Consider the following 19,434-nt stretch of genomic DNA (forward strand, 5'->3'; position numbering starts at 1 on the left):
TTCTAAAATCTGTTTTGGTCTAGAGCAGGTCATTTCATTATATAATCTCAAAGGATCAGGTATGTTCCCTTTGTGCCATTTGTCTCTTTCTGATTGTGTATTCATATCATGTTTTGTTCATTCTTTTATCCCCAGCACACACTCTAGAACTCCCTGCCACAGTGTAAGCACCAAATATTTATTAAGAAAATGAATACACTAATTAAAGAATAAACTAACCAACACAGAAATCTCTCATAATAATTTCTGACTCCTCTAGCACTGATATTGTAATTAATAATTAATAGTTATTTAATCTTCATGGGTAGCACAATATCAGGCAATTATATAGAAACCACTCTGTTTTATAAGCATTGGGGTCTTATTCTAAGTAGATTTTGTATATGAATGACTAAATAGTCCATTTCCATTTCCTTTTGTAGAGTACAATTTAAAGACTGAAAGAAAACTAAGTAAAATAGAAAATGTAGCAAATTACAATTGTTATCTGCATCTTTAACCCATATAACAAGTTCTATTGCCTCCTTCCTATTCAGAACTCACTTCTCCAACTAATGTTACCAAGAGATCCATGGAGAAATAATACTAATTACTCCCTGCATTAGTTAATATGCTTCAGTAGAGAAACTCAATTTAAATAACTTGTACATACCACGTGTTTTAGTCTATTTATATTCTTATCAATACACAGTGGCATAAGTAGATAGATAGTAGATAGATAGTAGATAGATAGATAGATAGATAGATAGATAGACAGACATCTGTTTTAAGCAATATCCATGATATACTAATTTTAAATGTTTCTTATTATGGAAAAAAATGTTCTCATTAATATCCATTGGTGCAGAGTGAATATAAGGCATGATCAAAATATACACCAAAAAAGAGGTATATTGCCTAAGTCTCGATTTTTTTTTCAAATATCATGATATATGCACAAGCAAACCAGGTTGGGAGATGTTTTAAAACCTTCAGTAACTTGTTGCCACCTTTACAATAATCCAAACTCCTTAATACAACCTGCCCCTGCCTACTTTTCCAGTCTCCCTTGTGCATCTCTGTCTTCTGCTCTCTGTACTCCAGTTATAGAAAATGTATTTCCTTTCTTCAAAAATTTTATGTTCGGGCTTCCCTGGTGGCACAGTGGTTGAGAATCTGCCTGCTAATGCAGGGGACATGGGTTCGAGCCCTGGTCTGGGAAGATCCCACATGCCGCAGAGCAACTAGGCCCGTGAGCCACAACTACTGAGCCTGCGTGTCTGGAGCCTGTGCTCCGCAACGAGAGAGGCCGCGACAGTGAGAGGCCCGCGCACCGCGATGAAGAGTGGCCCCCACTTGCCACAACTAGAGAAAGCCCTCGCACAGAAACGAAGACCCAACACAGCCAAAAATAAATAAATAAACAAATGTGGGGTTAAAAAAAAAAAGAAAAGCCTTACAGAATTAAAAAAAAAAAAATTATGTTCTCTCTCACCTGGTGGGGTCTCCAAAAGAGAATTTTAAAAACACTCTCCCTAACCCGCTAACTACTCCTTTTGCCTAGTTAATCCTACTCATCTTTCAGGTCTAGGCTTAAATGTCACCCAACCCAGCACCTATAATAACAACACAGGTATAGCTTTCAGAATTCCACAAGGGATATGCTTGGAGTTGTATCAATCAGGGAACCCTTAAGCTGTGGTATCCTCATCAGGTTATTTACAGCTCATTAAAAGTTCTTCATAGTCCAGATGTAATTTACAAATCAGAGATCTTTTTTAAATATAAGTAATACAGCCTAGAAACATAGATAGCGTATTTCCTTCATCAGTCCCTGGGAGAACAAAGGAAGACAGTTGATTAAAGGTAAAATTTGTCAATGCAGAAGGAGAAATAGTTTTGTTAACCCTTTATCCACAATGTATAATAAACAAACTTCCTAAAGATGAAAATTTCTAATATAAACATGTTCCTTGTGAGTTAGCATGTGTTATGTGAAAGCAGAGATAAAATCATGGAATAAAATGAAGTAATAGAAAGACCAAAGGGAGTAGGGATGGAGGTTTAGAACTTCCTTCAAAGAAGAGTGAGGAAATGATGTATTCTCAAGCATAGTGATAATTACTATGCAGAAAGATAAAGAGCAATTTCTATGCAAGTAACCATAGATAGTTAAGGCAAAAAATTTTAAGGATTATAGTATACATATTGCAATATATTTCAACCTTCTTTGCCTCCATGTCAGAATTATTCCCTAATGTTTAACAATAGGAAGGCTTCATCATGAATGAAGATCAGTTTGGATAAAAATTTCTATTCCTGTAAGCAACAAAATCAAATAAAGGAATCCTATTGCTATCCTGATTGTTTGCAACTTCCTATCCTCCCAAAGCTAATTCCCTCAGTTAGGCAGACTGCTTTGTCTCTGTAGAAAATTAATGCAAAGAATATATCATGGAGCATCACCAAATTTTTCAAATATAAAAAAGATATCGATCTTTAAATCTGTTTATTACCATTCTGTACTGCCAATCTCCACTTGGAATAGAATTTTAAAGTTCAGCCTACTGCCACTATCCTCCAATTTGGAACCTGTGGCTGACTCTTACCCATTCTCCAAATCCTTACCTCATCTCCTCCTTCACACTGACTCCTCCTTTATTCACACTCTTGAATAATTTTTGAGAAAGTTTTTCTCTCAAGCTAGAAGGTAGGTACATTTGAGTTCAGTGACTTTGCCTTGTACACCTTTGTATTCATTAGTCTACAATGTTTTGCACTCCTAGTGGGAGATCCCAGCTTAGGAACCTAAACCCTAAGGTAACCTCTAAACATGTATGGAAAGCTAGCAGTGTAGGTCATATGACTGGAAGATTATTTAAGTGAGAATATTCATGGAAAGGAACTTATGAACAGAGAGGTGAGCATAGCGGCCAAAGGATAATGTCCTACTGTCTGAATGAAGAAGTTTGGGGCACAGATAGGTTATGCCACAAAGACTGCCCTTTGGCCCTAACTTTTCCATTACTAACAAGAAACAGGTATATTTAGGAAACATTGTAAGCTTCAATCCCTCATTCACTTTAATAGAAATATATATAGTATGGCAATTATGTGTCAGGTACTGCAAATCCAGGTTATTAGAAAGACAGAGTCTTTGCATTGAGGAAGCATAAGGTCTAATTTTGATTCCTCCAGAAATATATATAGTATGGCAATTATGTGTCAGGCACTGCAAATCCAGGCTATTAGAAAGACGGAGTCTTTGCACTGAGGAAGCATAAGGTCTAATTTTGATTCCTCCGGAAATGAGCACAGGGTCTAACCCTTAGTTTCCTAAAGATCTTTGTTAGATTTGACTTCTTAACTTGAAGTAGAATTGAAGGTTGCAAAATAGGGTCGCTCATAAACCTTCCCCTGAGCACACAGATGAAAGACAAGTGTTGATAAACCACTAATCCAATCATCGATAAAAATATAAATGGTTTTTTATTATTATTAGAAGCACTAGTGTTATTAATGTGCTTTCTTAAGCAGAGAAGAACTGGGAGGACTTAAAATTGCAGCAAAAGTTTTTAAAGCAGGCTAATAAGAAACTAAGAAAGTCCCATATAGAAGGTAAAATCATCCCAGAGATAATACATTTCATTGCATTAAAAGTCTCATACTCTTCAGACTAACTAAGTTTATCAGGGATGAACAGGAGCATTACATAATGATAAAGGGGTAAATTCTCCAAGAAGACATAACAATCCTTATATTGTATGCACCTAACAAGACCATCAAAATATGTGAAGCAAAAACTAATAGAAATGCAAGGAGAAATAAAATGAATCCACTATCATATACTTCAATATCCCTCTGTCAGAGATGGTCAGGTCTAGCAGGCAGAAATCAGTAAGGCCAGAGCAGAACTCAACAGCACCATCGATTAGCTGGCTATTATTGACATCTTTGACTACTTTATACAACAACAGCAAAACAACAACAACAACAAAAACCCACATCTTTGTCAAGGTCATGTAAAATATTCACCAAGATAGACCACATTCTGTGCTATAAAACACACCTTAACAAATTTAAAACAATAGAAATCATACAATACCTGATTTTGGACCACAATGAAATTAAACTAGAAATCAATAACTGAAATATACCTGGAAAATCCAAAAATATGTGGAAATTAAACAACACACTTATAAGTAAGACATGGATTAAAGAGAAAATTTCAAGTAAAATTTAATGCTTTTTTAATTAACTGAAACTGAAAATACAACTTAACAAAGTTCATGGGATGCAGCAAAGCAGTACTTAGAGGAAAATATATAACTTAGAATGCATATATTAGAAAGCAATAAAAACTATAATCAATAACCTAAATTTCCACTTTAGTAAACTAGAAAAAGAAAAGCAAATTAAATCCAAAGTAACAAGAAGAAAAGACATATTAAAATATAGCAAAAATCAATGAAATTGAAAACAGGAAATTGGTAGAGAAAATCAACAAAATCTTAAAAGCCTTTTCTTTGATAATATCAATAAAATTGATACACCTCTAGCCACACTAACTAAGAAAAATAAAAAAGAGAGGACACAATTACTAACATGACAAATCAAAGAGAGGATGTCACTACAGATGTCACAGACATTAAAAGGATAATAATAATAACAACAACAAAGTGGAATCATATGAACAACTCTATGCCCATAAATTTGAGAACCTAGATGATATGGACTAACTCCATGAAAGACACAATCTGCCAAAACTCAAACACATACAAAAATAGATTATTTGAAGAGAACTACATCTATTAAACAAATTGATTCAATAAATTAATAACCTTCCAAAACAGCACCAGGCCCAGATGGGCTCATGAGTGAATTCTACCAGATATTTAAGGAAGAAATTATACCAATTGCCTACAATCTCTTCCAAAAGGTAGAAGCAGAAACAATACTAACTAACCCAGATTTATGAGGCTAGCATTACCCTAATACCAAAAGCAAAGACAATATGAGAAAAGAAAACTACAAAAGAATATCTCTCATGTACATAGATGCAAAAATCCTCAACAAGATATTAGCAAATCAAATCCAACAATATATAAAAATAATTATATAGTATGGCCAAGTAAGATTTATCCTAGGTATGCATGGCTGGTTCGACACTCAAAAATCAATTAATAGAATCCATAACATCACAGACTAAAGAAGAAAAATCATATATTCATATCAATAGATGCAAAAAAAGGCATTTGACAAAATGCAAAATCTATTCATGATAAAAACTCTCAGAAAACTAGGAAAAGAGAGGAACTTCCTCATCTTGAAAAAGAACATCTACAAAAACCCTACAGCTTATATCATATTACATCATATTTAATGGTGAGAAACTATAAGTTTTCCCACTAAGATCAGGAACAAGTAGAGAATGTCTATTCTCACCACTCCTATTCAACTTCATACTGGAAGTCCTAGCAAATGCAACAAGAAAAGAAAAGGAAACAAAGTGTATACAGACTGGGAAGGGGAAATAGAAAACTGTCTTTGTTTGCAGATGACATAATTGTCTATGCAGAAAATCCAAACAACTTGACCCAGAAAAAAAAAAAAATCCTGGAACTAATTAGCAATTAAAGCAAATTTGCAGGATATATGGTCAACATACAAAAGCCAATCACTTTCCTATATACCAACAATGAACAAGTGGAATTTAAAAACACAATACCATTTACATTCGCACAACAAAAATGAAAAACTTAGATATAAATCTAATAAAAAAAAGTACAAGATGTATATGAGGAAAACAATGAAACTCTGATGAAATAAATCAAAAAAGAACTAAATAAATGGAGCAATATTCCATGTTTATGGACAGAAATACTCAATATTGTCAAGATGTCAATTTTTCTCTACTTGATCTAAAGCTACCAATGTAATCTCAGTCAAAATCCCATTAAGTTATTTTGTGTATATAAATAAACTGACTGTAAAGATTATGTGGAGGGATAAAAACTGGGCAAAATAGCCAACACAATATTGAAGGAGAAGACCAAAATCAGAGGACAGACACTCAACTATAGTAAGGCTATAGTAATCAAGACTGTGGTATTGGTGGAAAAAAATAAACAAATAGATCAATGGAACAGAATAGAGAGCCCAGATAGACCCCCATAAATATAGTCAACTTATCTTTGACAAAGGAGCAAGGGCAATACAATAAAGAAAAGATAGTTTTTTTCAACAAATGGTGATAGAACACATGGACATCCAATGCAAAAAAATATGAATCTAGTCACAGACCTTATACCCTTCACAAAAATTGACTCAAAATGGATCATTGACCTAAACGTAAAACATAAACTATAAAATTTTGAGAAGATAATGTGGGAGAAAATCTAGGTACTTTGGGCATGGTGATAATTTTTCAGATGTAACACCAAAGGCATAATTCATGAAACAAATAATTAATAAACTGGAATTCATTAAAATTAAAAACTGCTCTGTGAAAGATACTGTCAAAAGAATGAGAAGACAATCTACAGACTGGGAGAAAATATTTGCAAAAGACATCTGCAAATAATAAAGGACTATTATCTAAAATCTATTTTTAAAAACTCTTAAAACTCAACAATAAGAAAATTAAGAACCCAATTAAAAATGAGCAAAAGATCTGAACAGACACCTGACAAAAGTAGATATTCAGATGGCAAATAAGCATATGAAAAGATGTTCATATATCATTACAAAATTGCATATTAAAGCAACAAGATACCACTACACATCTACTATAATGGCTAAAATCCAAAACACTGATGCTAGTGAGAATGTGTGCCAACCAGAACTCTCATTCATTGCTGGTGGAAACATAAAATGGTAAAACCACTTTGAAAGATAGTTTGGTAGTTTCTTACAAAACTGACATATTCTTACCATATGATCCAGCAACCATGCTTCTTAATATTTACCTAAATGAGCTGATAACTTATGCCTACACAAAAACCTGCATAAAAAAGTTTATAGCAGCTTTACTCATAATTGCCAAAACTTAGGAGCAATCAAGATAGTCTTCAGTAGGTGAATGGATAAACAATCTGTGATACATCCAGACAGTGGAATATTATTCAGTACTAAAAAGAAATGAGCTATCAGCCATGAAAAGACATGGAAGAACCTTAAATGCATATTACTAAGTGAAAGAAGTCAATCTGAAAAAGCTACCTGCTGTATTATTCCGACTATATGACTTTCTGGAAAAGGCAAAACTGTGGAGATAATAAAAGGATTAGTGGTTGCTAGGGGTTAGGAGGGAAGAAAGGATGAATAGGCAGAGCACAGAGTTTCAGGACAGTGAAACTACTCTGTATGATACTACAATATGCCATTATGCATTTGTCAAAACCCATAAAATGTACAATACCAAGAGTGAGCCTACTGTAAACTATGGACTTTTAGCAATATGATATGTCAATATAGTTTCACTCTGGTGGGGGTGTTGATAATGGGGGAGGTTATGCATGTGTGGGGGCAATCTCTGTATGGGGAGTCTCTGTACCTTCCTCTCAATTTTGCCATGAACCTAAAACGGCTCTTTTAAAAAAGTCTATTATCAGCTGAGCAAACACATTGATAAGAAAAATCAATCAGTTCTAAGGTAGACTTGGCAAAGTTTCTATGGGTTTAATAAGATTAAAACTAGTAAAACTAAAAAAAAAAATACTATGTAATCCTTACCTTTACCACTCAAACATTATTTCAATTACCTACAGGCTTTAATAAAAAAGTAATGGTGATAAAATTGTATTAAATAGCAATTTCTAAAATGTTATTCTTGGTAGAGCATCTGAAATTCCACAAAAGGGGACAAAAAGCCTCTAAAATCTATGAGTATAATTAGGTTCTTTGATTTCCAATTCTTGTTTTGATGACTAGACAAGAGATAAAAATTTGCTATGTAAACAGATATGCCAAAATGAAGCAACACATGTGGCCACTTGACAAGCATAATTCAAGAAAATAATAATTTAGAAAATTATTTTCCATAAACTTCCCTGGAAATTAAAAATATTTATAATACTTCAACTTAGCAGTCACTGTCCCAATCATTTTGTCTCCTGAAACAATAAGTGAACATTTTTCCAATTTCAATTTGTTCTAACCTAGTTTATCATGTTTACCACTTACTAATACCGCTCATTGTCCCCTGATTTCCCCATGTATCGCATTTCCTAAGTCCACTCAGGCTACCAAACTGTGTGTTACATGAAGCTGCCCCATTTTTCTCTGATGTCTTATAATTCAGTTCCCCCTAACCTCCCAGAGCTGTATTCAAATGCATGCTACAAAAGAGCTTGTTTCTATTCCTTGGATTCCTGGTGATAACATCTTTTACCCCCTGTTATGGTTTCTAGGAAATTTACATTACGTACTTCTTTTCAAACAGAATTATTTCCTTAATGGATTCTGTCTTCCCATCCTCACAGTTCTCTTAAAGAATGTCATACCCAGTTCGTGAACTCCTAGTAAATCAAGTTGCCTTAAGAGAGCATGTTGACTGAGACAATCTTGAATACAAAAAGTGTTATTAAGTCCTCTAAGTCATTCTGCATTCGTAGCATGTCAAAGGATTAAATTGTGATCTTCAGACTCATACTCTCCTATTCCCAAGCCACCACTAGCTCAATTTCTCATTTTTAAGTTCTATTTTGTTTTATGTCATTGTACAATCTACGAAAACCTTGCTAACACTTTATTGCTTCAGGTCGGTGAGTCACCAATATGTACTAAGAGCAACGAAGGACTACCAAGGAGATGGAACACATCCCTCAATATCACAGGGCTTATCACCAAGCGGAGGAAACAGACATACACAAATGAAATAATAATATCCCCTCAGACATGCACAATTCTACAAACAAAAATCATTCATATCTGTTTTCCCATCTATTCCTTAAAACCATTGTGTGAAGTAAAAAAGTCAAGCATTCCTTCCCTTTTTTTACAGATATGGAAACTGAGACCCAGCGTCACCATCCCAAAGACTCACAACAAATATGTCCTAAAGAAGGCCTCCAATAATTGAAAGAGAAAGTTAAAAATAATGTGGAACCAAAATATAAGACAATACTAGTTTGAAAGATGAGAAGGTAAACAGAAGCCCTTGATTTATTTAGAAGGGCAAAGATACTCATAAGTAAAATACAGATGCTAAAAATATTAAAAGTAATCAATTAACAGAAAAACTTCTAATCCTGTAGAGGAAATCCAGGAGATTTAAAAAATTCAATCAATCCAAAAGACGGCAGAAAAGAAGCAAAAATAAAAACAGAGAAAAGTGAAGAAAAAGCATTTTACAATGGAAAATAAGATGCTCTAAGAAAATCAAAAGGTAATTAATCACAATAAGTGTGAATAGACTAAACTTCCCAGTTAGAAAGACTCTTAGAATGTATAGACTCTTTATAAAAGACACAACTAGAGTATAATAATCTAGAATGATAAAAAGTTAAATAATAGAAATACATATATCAAATACTATACAAATGCTAGTTTAGGTCTATTAGTATTAAGCCAAAAAAACTTTAAGCAAAAAAAAAAAAAGCATTATTAGTTACGAGAAAAGTTGGAAAATAATGTTGAGAAAATCTTCCAGAAAGTACAGCAAAAATATAAAGGATTGGAAAATAAGGGAAGAAAAAAAAAGGAATCAGAGGAGAAGTCTAGTAGGTATAAGAACAAAAGGAATTCCAGCAAGAGAGAGAATGAAAAAGAGGGGGGAAAGGGATGGAGAAAATCATCATAAGGAAAAAATCAAAACAGAAGACATGCTTTTCTAGATTGAAAAAGGCTACCCAGTCAGTGCCCAGCAAAACTGATGAAAATGGGACTTACACTAAAGCATATTACTGGAAAGATTCAGAACCCTGGACAGAGAAGATACATCAAATTTCCAGAAAGAGAACACAGGTCACAACGGTTTAAAGTTTCTTAAGAGAATTATTAGAAGGTCGACTGTAATGGCACTGTGTCTTTCAAAATCTGAGGAGAAATTATCTCTGGCCTAGGATATTATAGCTAGCCAAACTGTCCATCAGGTGGGAGGGTAGAGTGTAGAGAGATCTGTTTAAGAAAATAATGTTGATAGAATATTACTTCTATCAATGTACTGGAGGGAGATTTAGACAACTGGCATAGAGCTTAGCAACTGAGTTAGTGATTAGTACATAAAACTAAGCAAATGATAAAACCAACTCTCAGGAAAATGGAAAGTGCAGAAAAGGAAAAGTAATCACAGCATGTTGAAGGTTCAGCTATAAATAGCATATTTGTAGTAGTAATGATATAAATACCTACTATTTATGGAACCAAAAGGATGGTATACCTATATTCTGAGACTGAGGTGATAGAAATAGTGCATATATACAGTTAGGGCAGGGAGAAAGAGGCTAAAACTTCAAATTCCATAGTGAGAAGTCAAAGACAAGTCCTAAAACTGAAAAACCAAGAGGTAGGTACATAATCTTGCTGTTTGGTGATGGAAGCAAGTAACAAAGAATCCCTTAAAGAAGGGGATTGCCCCTGGTGGTTGCCCCTAGCGTCTTTTCTTTTTAAAAATGAGATATTGCCAATTATTCTTCATGGAAGTTTTACCAACATTCCCTGGAGCAATGTATGAGAGGCCTCACCCCATCGCTTCATCAGTTCAGGTCCCTGACAGAGTAATGCCAAGTCAGGGTTAGATATGCAAGACTTTTACTGAGATAAATGCCTATGAAGGAGAAACGGAGGAGGGAGGAACCTTCAGACCACAATGCAGGTCTGAAACCTGTAAAGAGGGGAGGAAGAGTTGTGTAGAAAGAGCCTCAACCACAGCACAGGTAAATGGGGAGTCCCAGAGCAAAAGTTGCTCAATAGAGGAGCTCTTTACTGAGCAGGAGTAAACTAATCATAATGTTACCACCATTCTTAGTCACTGGCTGGGCACAATGTTGGGGAAATATGGCTTCGATGTGTGACCTGCAGCAGATCAGAAAACCATAGCAGGTGTCAGTCAACTGTGTTCAGTGGTGTGTTGGTAAATAATTAACAACTAATTCTACAGAAAGTTAAAGAAAAGTTTTTATTCATAGCACTTGTGACTTTCTGGGTGTAAATACTCCCACTGTGGCCAGTCTCAAGCTACGAGTGTGATAGTGTGATAGCACTGAATGCTGAGTTTGAAAGAGATGCTAATGATTGGCTTTCCCAAACCAGGAGTCACATCCAGGAATCCCCTAACTGTGCTCCATGCAGCAGGTTTTCATGAAAGGAGATCTGAGCAGTGCACATCCTTAGCCACCTTCTCACCAATCTAGTGTGTGTGGTAAATGATGGTATGTCAGTGTAGTTTGTAGGTTTACTTTGCATTTTCCTTAATATTAGTAAGTCTGAGGATCTCTTCATGTATTTGTATGGTATATTAAATGCATTTATTATTATGTAATCTGATTAATGTATTTACTTTTCTATGAATTAAACCAATCTTTTAATTATTTTTATTAAAATCTTTATGCCTATGTTCTAAATAATGGAAATCTTAATGCATTGATCTTAATATATTAATCCATTTAGTAAGTGAACATATAAATACTACTTATTATCTTCTTATCATATGATTACCATTTTCAAAATTAACCCCTCTCAACCCTTCCAGAAGGTAAATAGGGAAGAAATAAATATACCTTAAAAAGCTTGATGTAGGTAAAATCTAAAATTAGAAAACAAATTACTACGATTCCTTTTTTCCCCCAATTTTTAAAGTAACAATTACATGTACAGCATCAAAATACAATGTCTATACTTAACTTTCAGGAAATTTTTTTTTTTTTTTTTTTTTTTGCGGTACGCGGGCCTCTCACTGTTGTGGCCTCTCCCGCTGCAGAGCAGAGGCTCCGGACGCGCAGGCCCAGCAGCCATGGCTCACGGGCCCAGCCGCTCCGCGGCATGTGGGATCTTCCTGGACTGGGGCACGAACCCGTGTCCCCTGCATCGGCAGGCAGACTCTCAACCACTGCACCACCAGGGAAGCCCCGGGGGGAAATATTTTTAATATCATTAAAGTTGATTGAATGCAGAAATTTTATGGAAAAAGTTACTGAAGAAAAGTTGCAAACTATCTCCCAAATACACACACAATGACAACAATGTAGTGCAGAATTTTCCATCTGAACAGTCTATGAGGACAGAGTAAAATCTTCAGGGAAATTAAGTTTGTAATTATTATTATGAACATATTTTAATAATAGATACATTCTATATTGACTCATTTATATACATCCTTCGGGTAGCAAGTTGAAAATCATCCACTACGAGGTTAGAAGCTAAGAAGCTCTGAATATAATGGTCTTCCAAGATATTACACGTTTTAAGTATTTCTCATTGTGCAGATAACATTGAATAAGCAGAATCTTGAATGTGACCAGACATCAGAAGTCATCCAATATAGTCTCTAACCACAAATGTACTTAGACAAAATTTAAAGCAAAAACTATAAAAAAGAAACCAAAAAGGCAAAAATTCAAGAATTTCTCTTCCATAAAATTTTCTGTATCTTTTTGTTAACTCAAGCACTGCTATCTGGAGGAAAAGGAGTCAAAAGACCTATGGGTGCACAGAGTTTTAAAATGCCACAGTTTTCCCAAAAAAATAACCAAAACACACATCTATTTCATCATCTTTCAATCAATTATCTAGCTCATAAACCACATTTGACTCCAAATGCTGTGGCTTTTCTTCTGCTCCACCTCTTTCAACCACAACCTCCAACCATAGCCGTTTTTCTAGTAATCAGTATTTTCAACCAGAAATCAAGAAAAAAAAGCAGATGAAAATTATAAGGTAATCAAATATGATAATTTATGGCAAGTGTTTAGTAGGATGAAGATTGAAAGTGGTGGCTAAAAAGAAGTTTGGATTATCTGTAAACTCCTTTTATCCTAATTTTCTCAAAACATGTGATTCAAGTACTAAAAAGAAAAAGAACTTACCTCATCAACATTTTCAAAGGCATTGATGATGTCATAAGGTAAACAAGACAATAGATCGATCACAAACCAAGTTTTCAGATAGTTCATCCTGATCAACTTGGGGTCAGAAATGACCTCTCCACCAGGTCCCACAAAGGTCGTGTGAAAATTTAAAACAATGTCAACCAGAAAAATAACATCCACCACACTGTCCAGCACCAGCCAGGCTATGTTGTTCTGTTTCGTTTTGAAGGAAACGTTATAAGGAACCATAATGGCGGTGTAGAAGGTAAGAATTAAAATCACCCAATCCCAAGTTGTTTTAAAAGCACAATAGTGTAAAATAATGTGTGGTGGCGTCTTTGGCGCTTCTTGCTTGTACTGAGGAAGGATATCTGATCCCAGCTGAAGAACCTAAAAGAGAGAAAATGTATATATAATGACCCGGACATCTCTGCACAGTTAGTAATGAATTCAAATTTACTGACAGCCAAACCACAGCCTATTAATCATGACTCCTGGTTTCAAGGCCAGTCAGGCTCTGTAGTTTCATCTCCCTCTTCTCCTAAGTTGTATCAAGGTTTGTTCAAAGTCATTCCATGTCCAATCTCTCTACCAAAGTTGATCTGTCTGCCATTCCCTTTGGCTTTCTCTCCAGTGGCCAACTGTTGGTTCAAAAACTGGCCCCCATACATGGAGGGCAGGGAGAGACCAAAGAAAGTGGCAGACCACTCCAGATTGCTAGGTGGCAGTTTTAATATGCAAGGGAACTTACTTACAAGGCTTTATTGGGCAGCCACAAGACCAGTAGATCTCTGAACTCACCCACCAAATATTAAAAGTTTATACAGAAGTCTTAACTGGGTTCAGTCACATATACAGGTGTGACTGAAGGTCACAACAACACCTGAAGGTCTCAACAACACCGTACTCTCTCAAGCCTGCATTCTTGAAAATGGCCCCCATTGTGGGAATGGTGAGCAGAGTATACATTCCAAGGACAAGGGTGTGGCTAAGGAGCCTCCAACTGCCTGGGTCCAGCTGAAGGGTCAACTCTCAGTCCCATGCTCTCGATGACCTCCTCCAGCACCAGCACTGATCCACAGCACTGCTGGTCACCCACTTCTGTAAGTTCTGCACGCTCACTTTGCAGGTTTGCCTAGAATCACACATCTCTCACTGACTGCCCAACTGTTATTTGCATGACTCACCGTTATCCATTCTTCACATATTTGGCACCTCAAGGAGCATAACTTTGATTCTGACAGCCTTGCTGAACCCCAGGGCCCCACTGTTGGTGATCTTGCTGTTGTGTGGGACTCAGCCAGGGCCCTAATGACTGGCACAGCAATATCAGGGGTGTGAATGTTATAACCTGCTTTTCCCTTTTTTCCTTTCAATCAGGACTTAAAGAATACTGGATTTCCTGCCCAGAGGCAAATTCCCTTTAGGAAAAAAAAAAAAAAAACCCTAAATATTCAGGTTTGCTTCTCCATACCTTTTCGACAAATGGAAAAATTTCAATGTAATGTTATATGAACCTTGACTTACTCTGATTAGGTCTCATTAAAGAGACAATGAGAAAAAACGGATGACAGAGCAAGAGCAGAGGTCTGGGCAACCCTGGGCAAAGGTAACAAACACAGGACTTAGCACTTCCTTCCAGAACCTGGAACCTGGAAATTGTGAAAAGGAGTTGAAGCAGCAGGTCAGAGACCTCTGCTCCATGCCATCAATGAAGCTAAAGCTGAGTAAACCTATGTATTAAGGAGTTTGTAAGTGGGACTTTGATAAACAATGTTTTCAGCAGCTTTACCATCTTATGCATCCAAGTATTTAGTGTCCCTAGGACTAATGGGACCCAGAAAGTAGGAGTCAACAAGTTCAAATTATAAAATCATAAATGCACTAAATTTGTGAATGTGCAAATAGATGTAAACAAAAATACCTGTTAGCATGTAATTCTTATGCTACAAAGCAAAATAAGTATACTAGCATTTTTTGAAACTTGAGATTTATCCTGAAAAGTCTCTCATAAATAGAACTTACATAACTGAAAACTAAGCATATAATATAATATAATCATTGCTGTTTTGAAGTGTGAAAAACATCACTGATATTCTCTTTAGGTGTATATTATAATTATTGCTTTAAGTTTGGGAGTTATAAGAACTATTTATAAAGATTTTTACATATTTATCCTCATTATCAGTGCCCCAGTCATACTTTTGCCATAAGGTCTTAAATTACTTAGCAACAAATTATCCTAGAGGCAGGTAAGCTTCATGTTGAGACAAAGCATTACATACACAGAATCATACAGAACTATGGCCTCTCTTTCACTTTTCAACCACTGATCTATTCATTCTAATTTCACTGTGTTAAACATGAAAATTTCCTTAATATTCAATGCTAATATTTTACTACAGTCTATAGTTTGAGCACAAGGAAATTGTACTTAGAAAATAAACTCAGTGCCAGGGTACATTAGGACCTTCATGGGTCCTGGGTATTTTTGCCTTCTTAGACCCCTTCCTCCATAAAAATAACAAAATAAAAATTATATTTTACAACTGTATTTTTACAAAGATGAATAAATTAATATTATATATTCAAAATTCTTTTACCTAAAAGTTCATTTTTTCCTCCTACTATTAGTAGAAATTCAAACATCATGTGGGCCCTACACACTGTGTTAATAGACATGTCGGCCCTGCTCAACACCCTGGAAAAATGTAAGATGTCTCCTCTAGAGATGGAATGAAATCACTCTTGAGTTCAGTATTTCTTAAATCTGGCTACAAACTAGAATTTTCTGGAGAAGTTTTAAAAAATAAAGTATACTCATACTCAGACCCCATGCCAGAAAATAATTAAATTCATCTTGTGTTGGTTCCCAGAGAATCTATATTTTCAAAATCTTTCCAGGTGATTATAATGTACAGTTCAAAATAAAAACCCTTGCTTATATTTCTTTAGACATTCATAACTCAGTTCTTCAGAAGGTGACTTGCATTCGTAAAGCAATCCAAAACTGCTAAAAGAGAAGGAGGATCAGCAGGGAGAGGAGAAGAATGGCAACAAGAACAAAGAAAGGGATTCACTATGTGCTGCAGCTTTGAGCTTTCTCATATGCAAAGCACTACTTTAATCTCAGCCCCATCTCTAGGACTCCTTTATAAGGCAGTGAGTAACAACTCTTCGCTTTGTTATTTCATTTGTACTTTCAGAAGCAATAAGCCTTAGGTAGAGGGGGGATGAAATCACATTTACTGATGTATTTTTGTACTGAAACAGACATGTTCTTTCTCTCTGAATATCTGAGCACACTGACTCTAAAGGACTCAGTACCACAGATACAAGTGAGAAGCTGAAGCCAATCAGCACGATGTCAGAACCTGTGGAAAACAGATGAACTGCCTACATGGAGACCAGGATCTTTGAAAGTGGGGATCAGCTCCAAATTTAGGGGGCCTTGTGGAATTAAGATAAAATTTATATGTGTTGGAAAAAGTGAAAGAGCCTGAAACTTAACAGCAAATCCAAATACTCAAGCTGAGCAAATTATATGACTCTGAGTACAACTGGAAAAATTATATCTTTCTGCTAACTTAGTGCTTTTTCTAGGTCAGTCTTTGAAGATCTAAGAGCACATACAGACTAAATCTCTGTTGAAAACCTTCTTATTTCCACATGTTCTCTGAAATCTAGCCTAAGACCTGACAGAAAGCAGTTTTGTATTTGAATCAGGTTTGTGAATTAGGGATGACTGATAAAGAAACTATAATAATCAAAAGGCAAAGCAAAAAAAAAAAAAGGAAAAAAAATCAGATGGGAAGAAACAGGAATGAAAGTTCCTCAAAAGTAAAAGTAAAAATGATGAGCTGTCAAGCGGAAAGGAACTTTCCATTTGATATAGAAGAAAAAAATATCCTGAGTGATTCAGGGTGCTAAGGCAGAAAAATTTCCTCTCTATGGTCTCTTTCCTCTTGTTCTTGCCCAACTGTGTTAACAAAGAAAGAAAAACTAAATAAGTTAAGACCCAGTAAGAATCATAACTGCAAAAGTCAGCAGTCACAGAAACAAGCTCCTACTCTTTAGCTTGATTTGTAGAAAGAAACGGACAACCAAAGGCAGAAAAGAAAGTAGCTTCAAAATCAAGTAGTACAGGGCTTCCCTGGTGGCGCAGTGGTTAAGAATCCGCCTGCCAATGCAGGGGACACGGGTTCAAGCCCTGGTCCAGGAAGATGTCACATGCCTGAGGAGCAACTAAGCCCATGAGCCACAACTACTGAAGCCTGCGCACCTGGAGTCCGTGCTCGGCAACAAGAGTAGCCACCGCAATGAGAAGCCCGCACACCACAACGAAGAGAAGCCCCAGCTCGCCGCAACTAGAGAAAGCCCACACGCAGCAATGAAGACCCAACACAGCCAAAAATAAATAAAATAAACTTATTTTAAAAAAAAGATACATGCACCCCAATGTTCATAACAGCACTATTTACAATAGCCAAGACATGGAAACAACCTAAATGTCCATTGACAGATGAATGCATAAAGAAGATGTGGTATATATATACAGTGGAATATTAGCATAAAAAAGAATAAAATAATGTCATTTGCAGTGACATGGATGGACCTAGAGATTGTCATATTAAGCGAAGCAAGTCAGTCAAAGACAAATATCATATGATATCACTTATATGTAGAATCTAAAATATGATACAAATGAACTTATTTACAAAACAGAAACAGACTCACAGACATAGAAAACAAACTTATGGTTACCAAAGGGGAAAGGTGGGGAAGTGATAAATTAGGAATTTGGGATTAGCAGACACCACTATATATGAAATAGATAAACAACAGGTCCTACTGTATATTCAATATCTTATAATAACCTATAATTGAAAGAATAAGAAAAAGAGTACATACAATATATATATTATCTATAATATATATATATATATATATATATATATATATATATATATATATATATATATAACTAAATCACTTCACTGTACACCGGAAACTAACACAACATTGTAAATCAACTATACTTCAATTAAAAAAAAAAAGATTCACTCAGCCCAGGTATCATCTTATTCAGGTAACCCCTCCCTCCTCTGCTGGATCTTTAACTCCTTGATGATTGGGCCAATGGCCTATTCATCTTTACATCCTTTGCAGAGTACCAAGCATGGAGCAAACCCTCAATAAGTGTGTGCTGCACACATAAATTAACGAATGAGTGAACTCCCTATCTCATTTGCTCAAAGAAAACTTCATTCTGTACAGACATCACCTGGGATGTCATAAATTACCTTCCCATTTCCAAAGTAGGAGAGCATAAAAAGAAATATAGTAAATTTCTATAATTCTACAAAGAAAAATCAATTAGCATATAAGTGTTTGTAAAATAATAGCCATTTATAATAATAAATGTTTCAAATAATTGAAACATTTGTGGGGGAAAAAATGTATGACCACCACCATGTTGGGAAGTAAAGTTAATCTCGTACTTACTTCAGCTAGTCTTGAATGTTTGTGGACCACCTCTGTTTTATTCATTGGCGTGAGCTGTTGCAAAACATTTCGGCTATTTGTCAAAGCCCGTGTCAATCGGGCAAATTTTGTCCAACCTTAAAAATAAGGAAAGAAAGTCTCAGTTTTTCACACGTAATGAATATGGAAGCCTACACTCTTGCTAATATTCAAGGGATCTCAGAAATAACATAACATGAGGAACTAATGAAAAGTATCAATCTAAAGCATTTAATTTCTACACAGACATCATCATATATTTCAAGTGCAGTTATAAAATAGTAAGTAATCTTCATGTGTGATCTTTGTGTTTTGCTCATATCTATCAAATAGTCCCTATAGCCAGGTAGCTAGTTGTCCACAAAATTCTGTCCTCCCCCTTGCATTGTATAGGTTTGTTACTGGGAGACAGCTGCCCAGCCAGGAATACATTTCCCAGCATTCACTGCATCTAAGTGAGGGCCTGTCCCTAGTCCTCACCAATAGATTGAGACAGAACTGATGTGTGTCACATCCATGCATGCAACAACTTAAGAAGCAAGTGAAACTTCTCCATATTTTCTCCATCCTTCTACCAGTTGGATGCAAGTGACAAGATCCCAGGGGATGGCAAAGTCACTGAATCAGTGCACAGAAGAATGCCATATGTCAAAGATCAACTTCCTTGGATTGTTATATGAGCAAGAAATATGCTTATATTGTGTTAAACCACTTAAAGTTGGGGGGTTATTTACTATAGCAGGTAGTATTACCCTAATAAAAACAGTCCTATCGTATACTTATGTGAAGATATATACACATAAGAGAATAAAGCCCAATTTCAACAAATCTCACATACTATGGTTCTTATCACACACCTCCATCTTCTTTGTAACATAGCAAAGGTTCTCTCTTATTAACAATT

The 19,434-nt window shown here is 35.5% G+C and overlaps 1 protein-coding gene across 1 annotated transcript in view; it reads right to left on the minus strand.

Annotated features, from left to right (window-relative positions):
- The window catches only part of KCNH5 (potassium voltage-gated channel subfamily H member 5), a gene marked incomplete at both ends in the record, with an annotated part of 359,387 nt that overhangs the window by 263,070 nt on the left and 76,883 nt on the right, over nucleotides 1-19,434 (minus strand). Inside the window, 2 exons of the mRNA XM_081228128.1 lie at nucleotides 13,005-13,397; nucleotides 18,513-18,628. Of these exons, the coding sequence (XP_081084254.1) occupies nucleotides 13,005-13,397; nucleotides 18,513-18,628 (509 nt within the window). The remainder of the gene's footprint in view (nucleotides 1-13,004; nucleotides 13,398-18,512; nucleotides 18,629-19,434) is intronic.

The sequence above is a fragment of the Mesoplodon bidens genome, assembly GCF_964165515.1.
Source record: "Mesoplodon bidens genome assembly, chromosome: 3".
NCBI classification, from domain to species: domain Eukaryota; kingdom Metazoa; phylum Chordata; class Mammalia; order Artiodactyla; family Ziphiidae; genus Mesoplodon; species Mesoplodon bidens.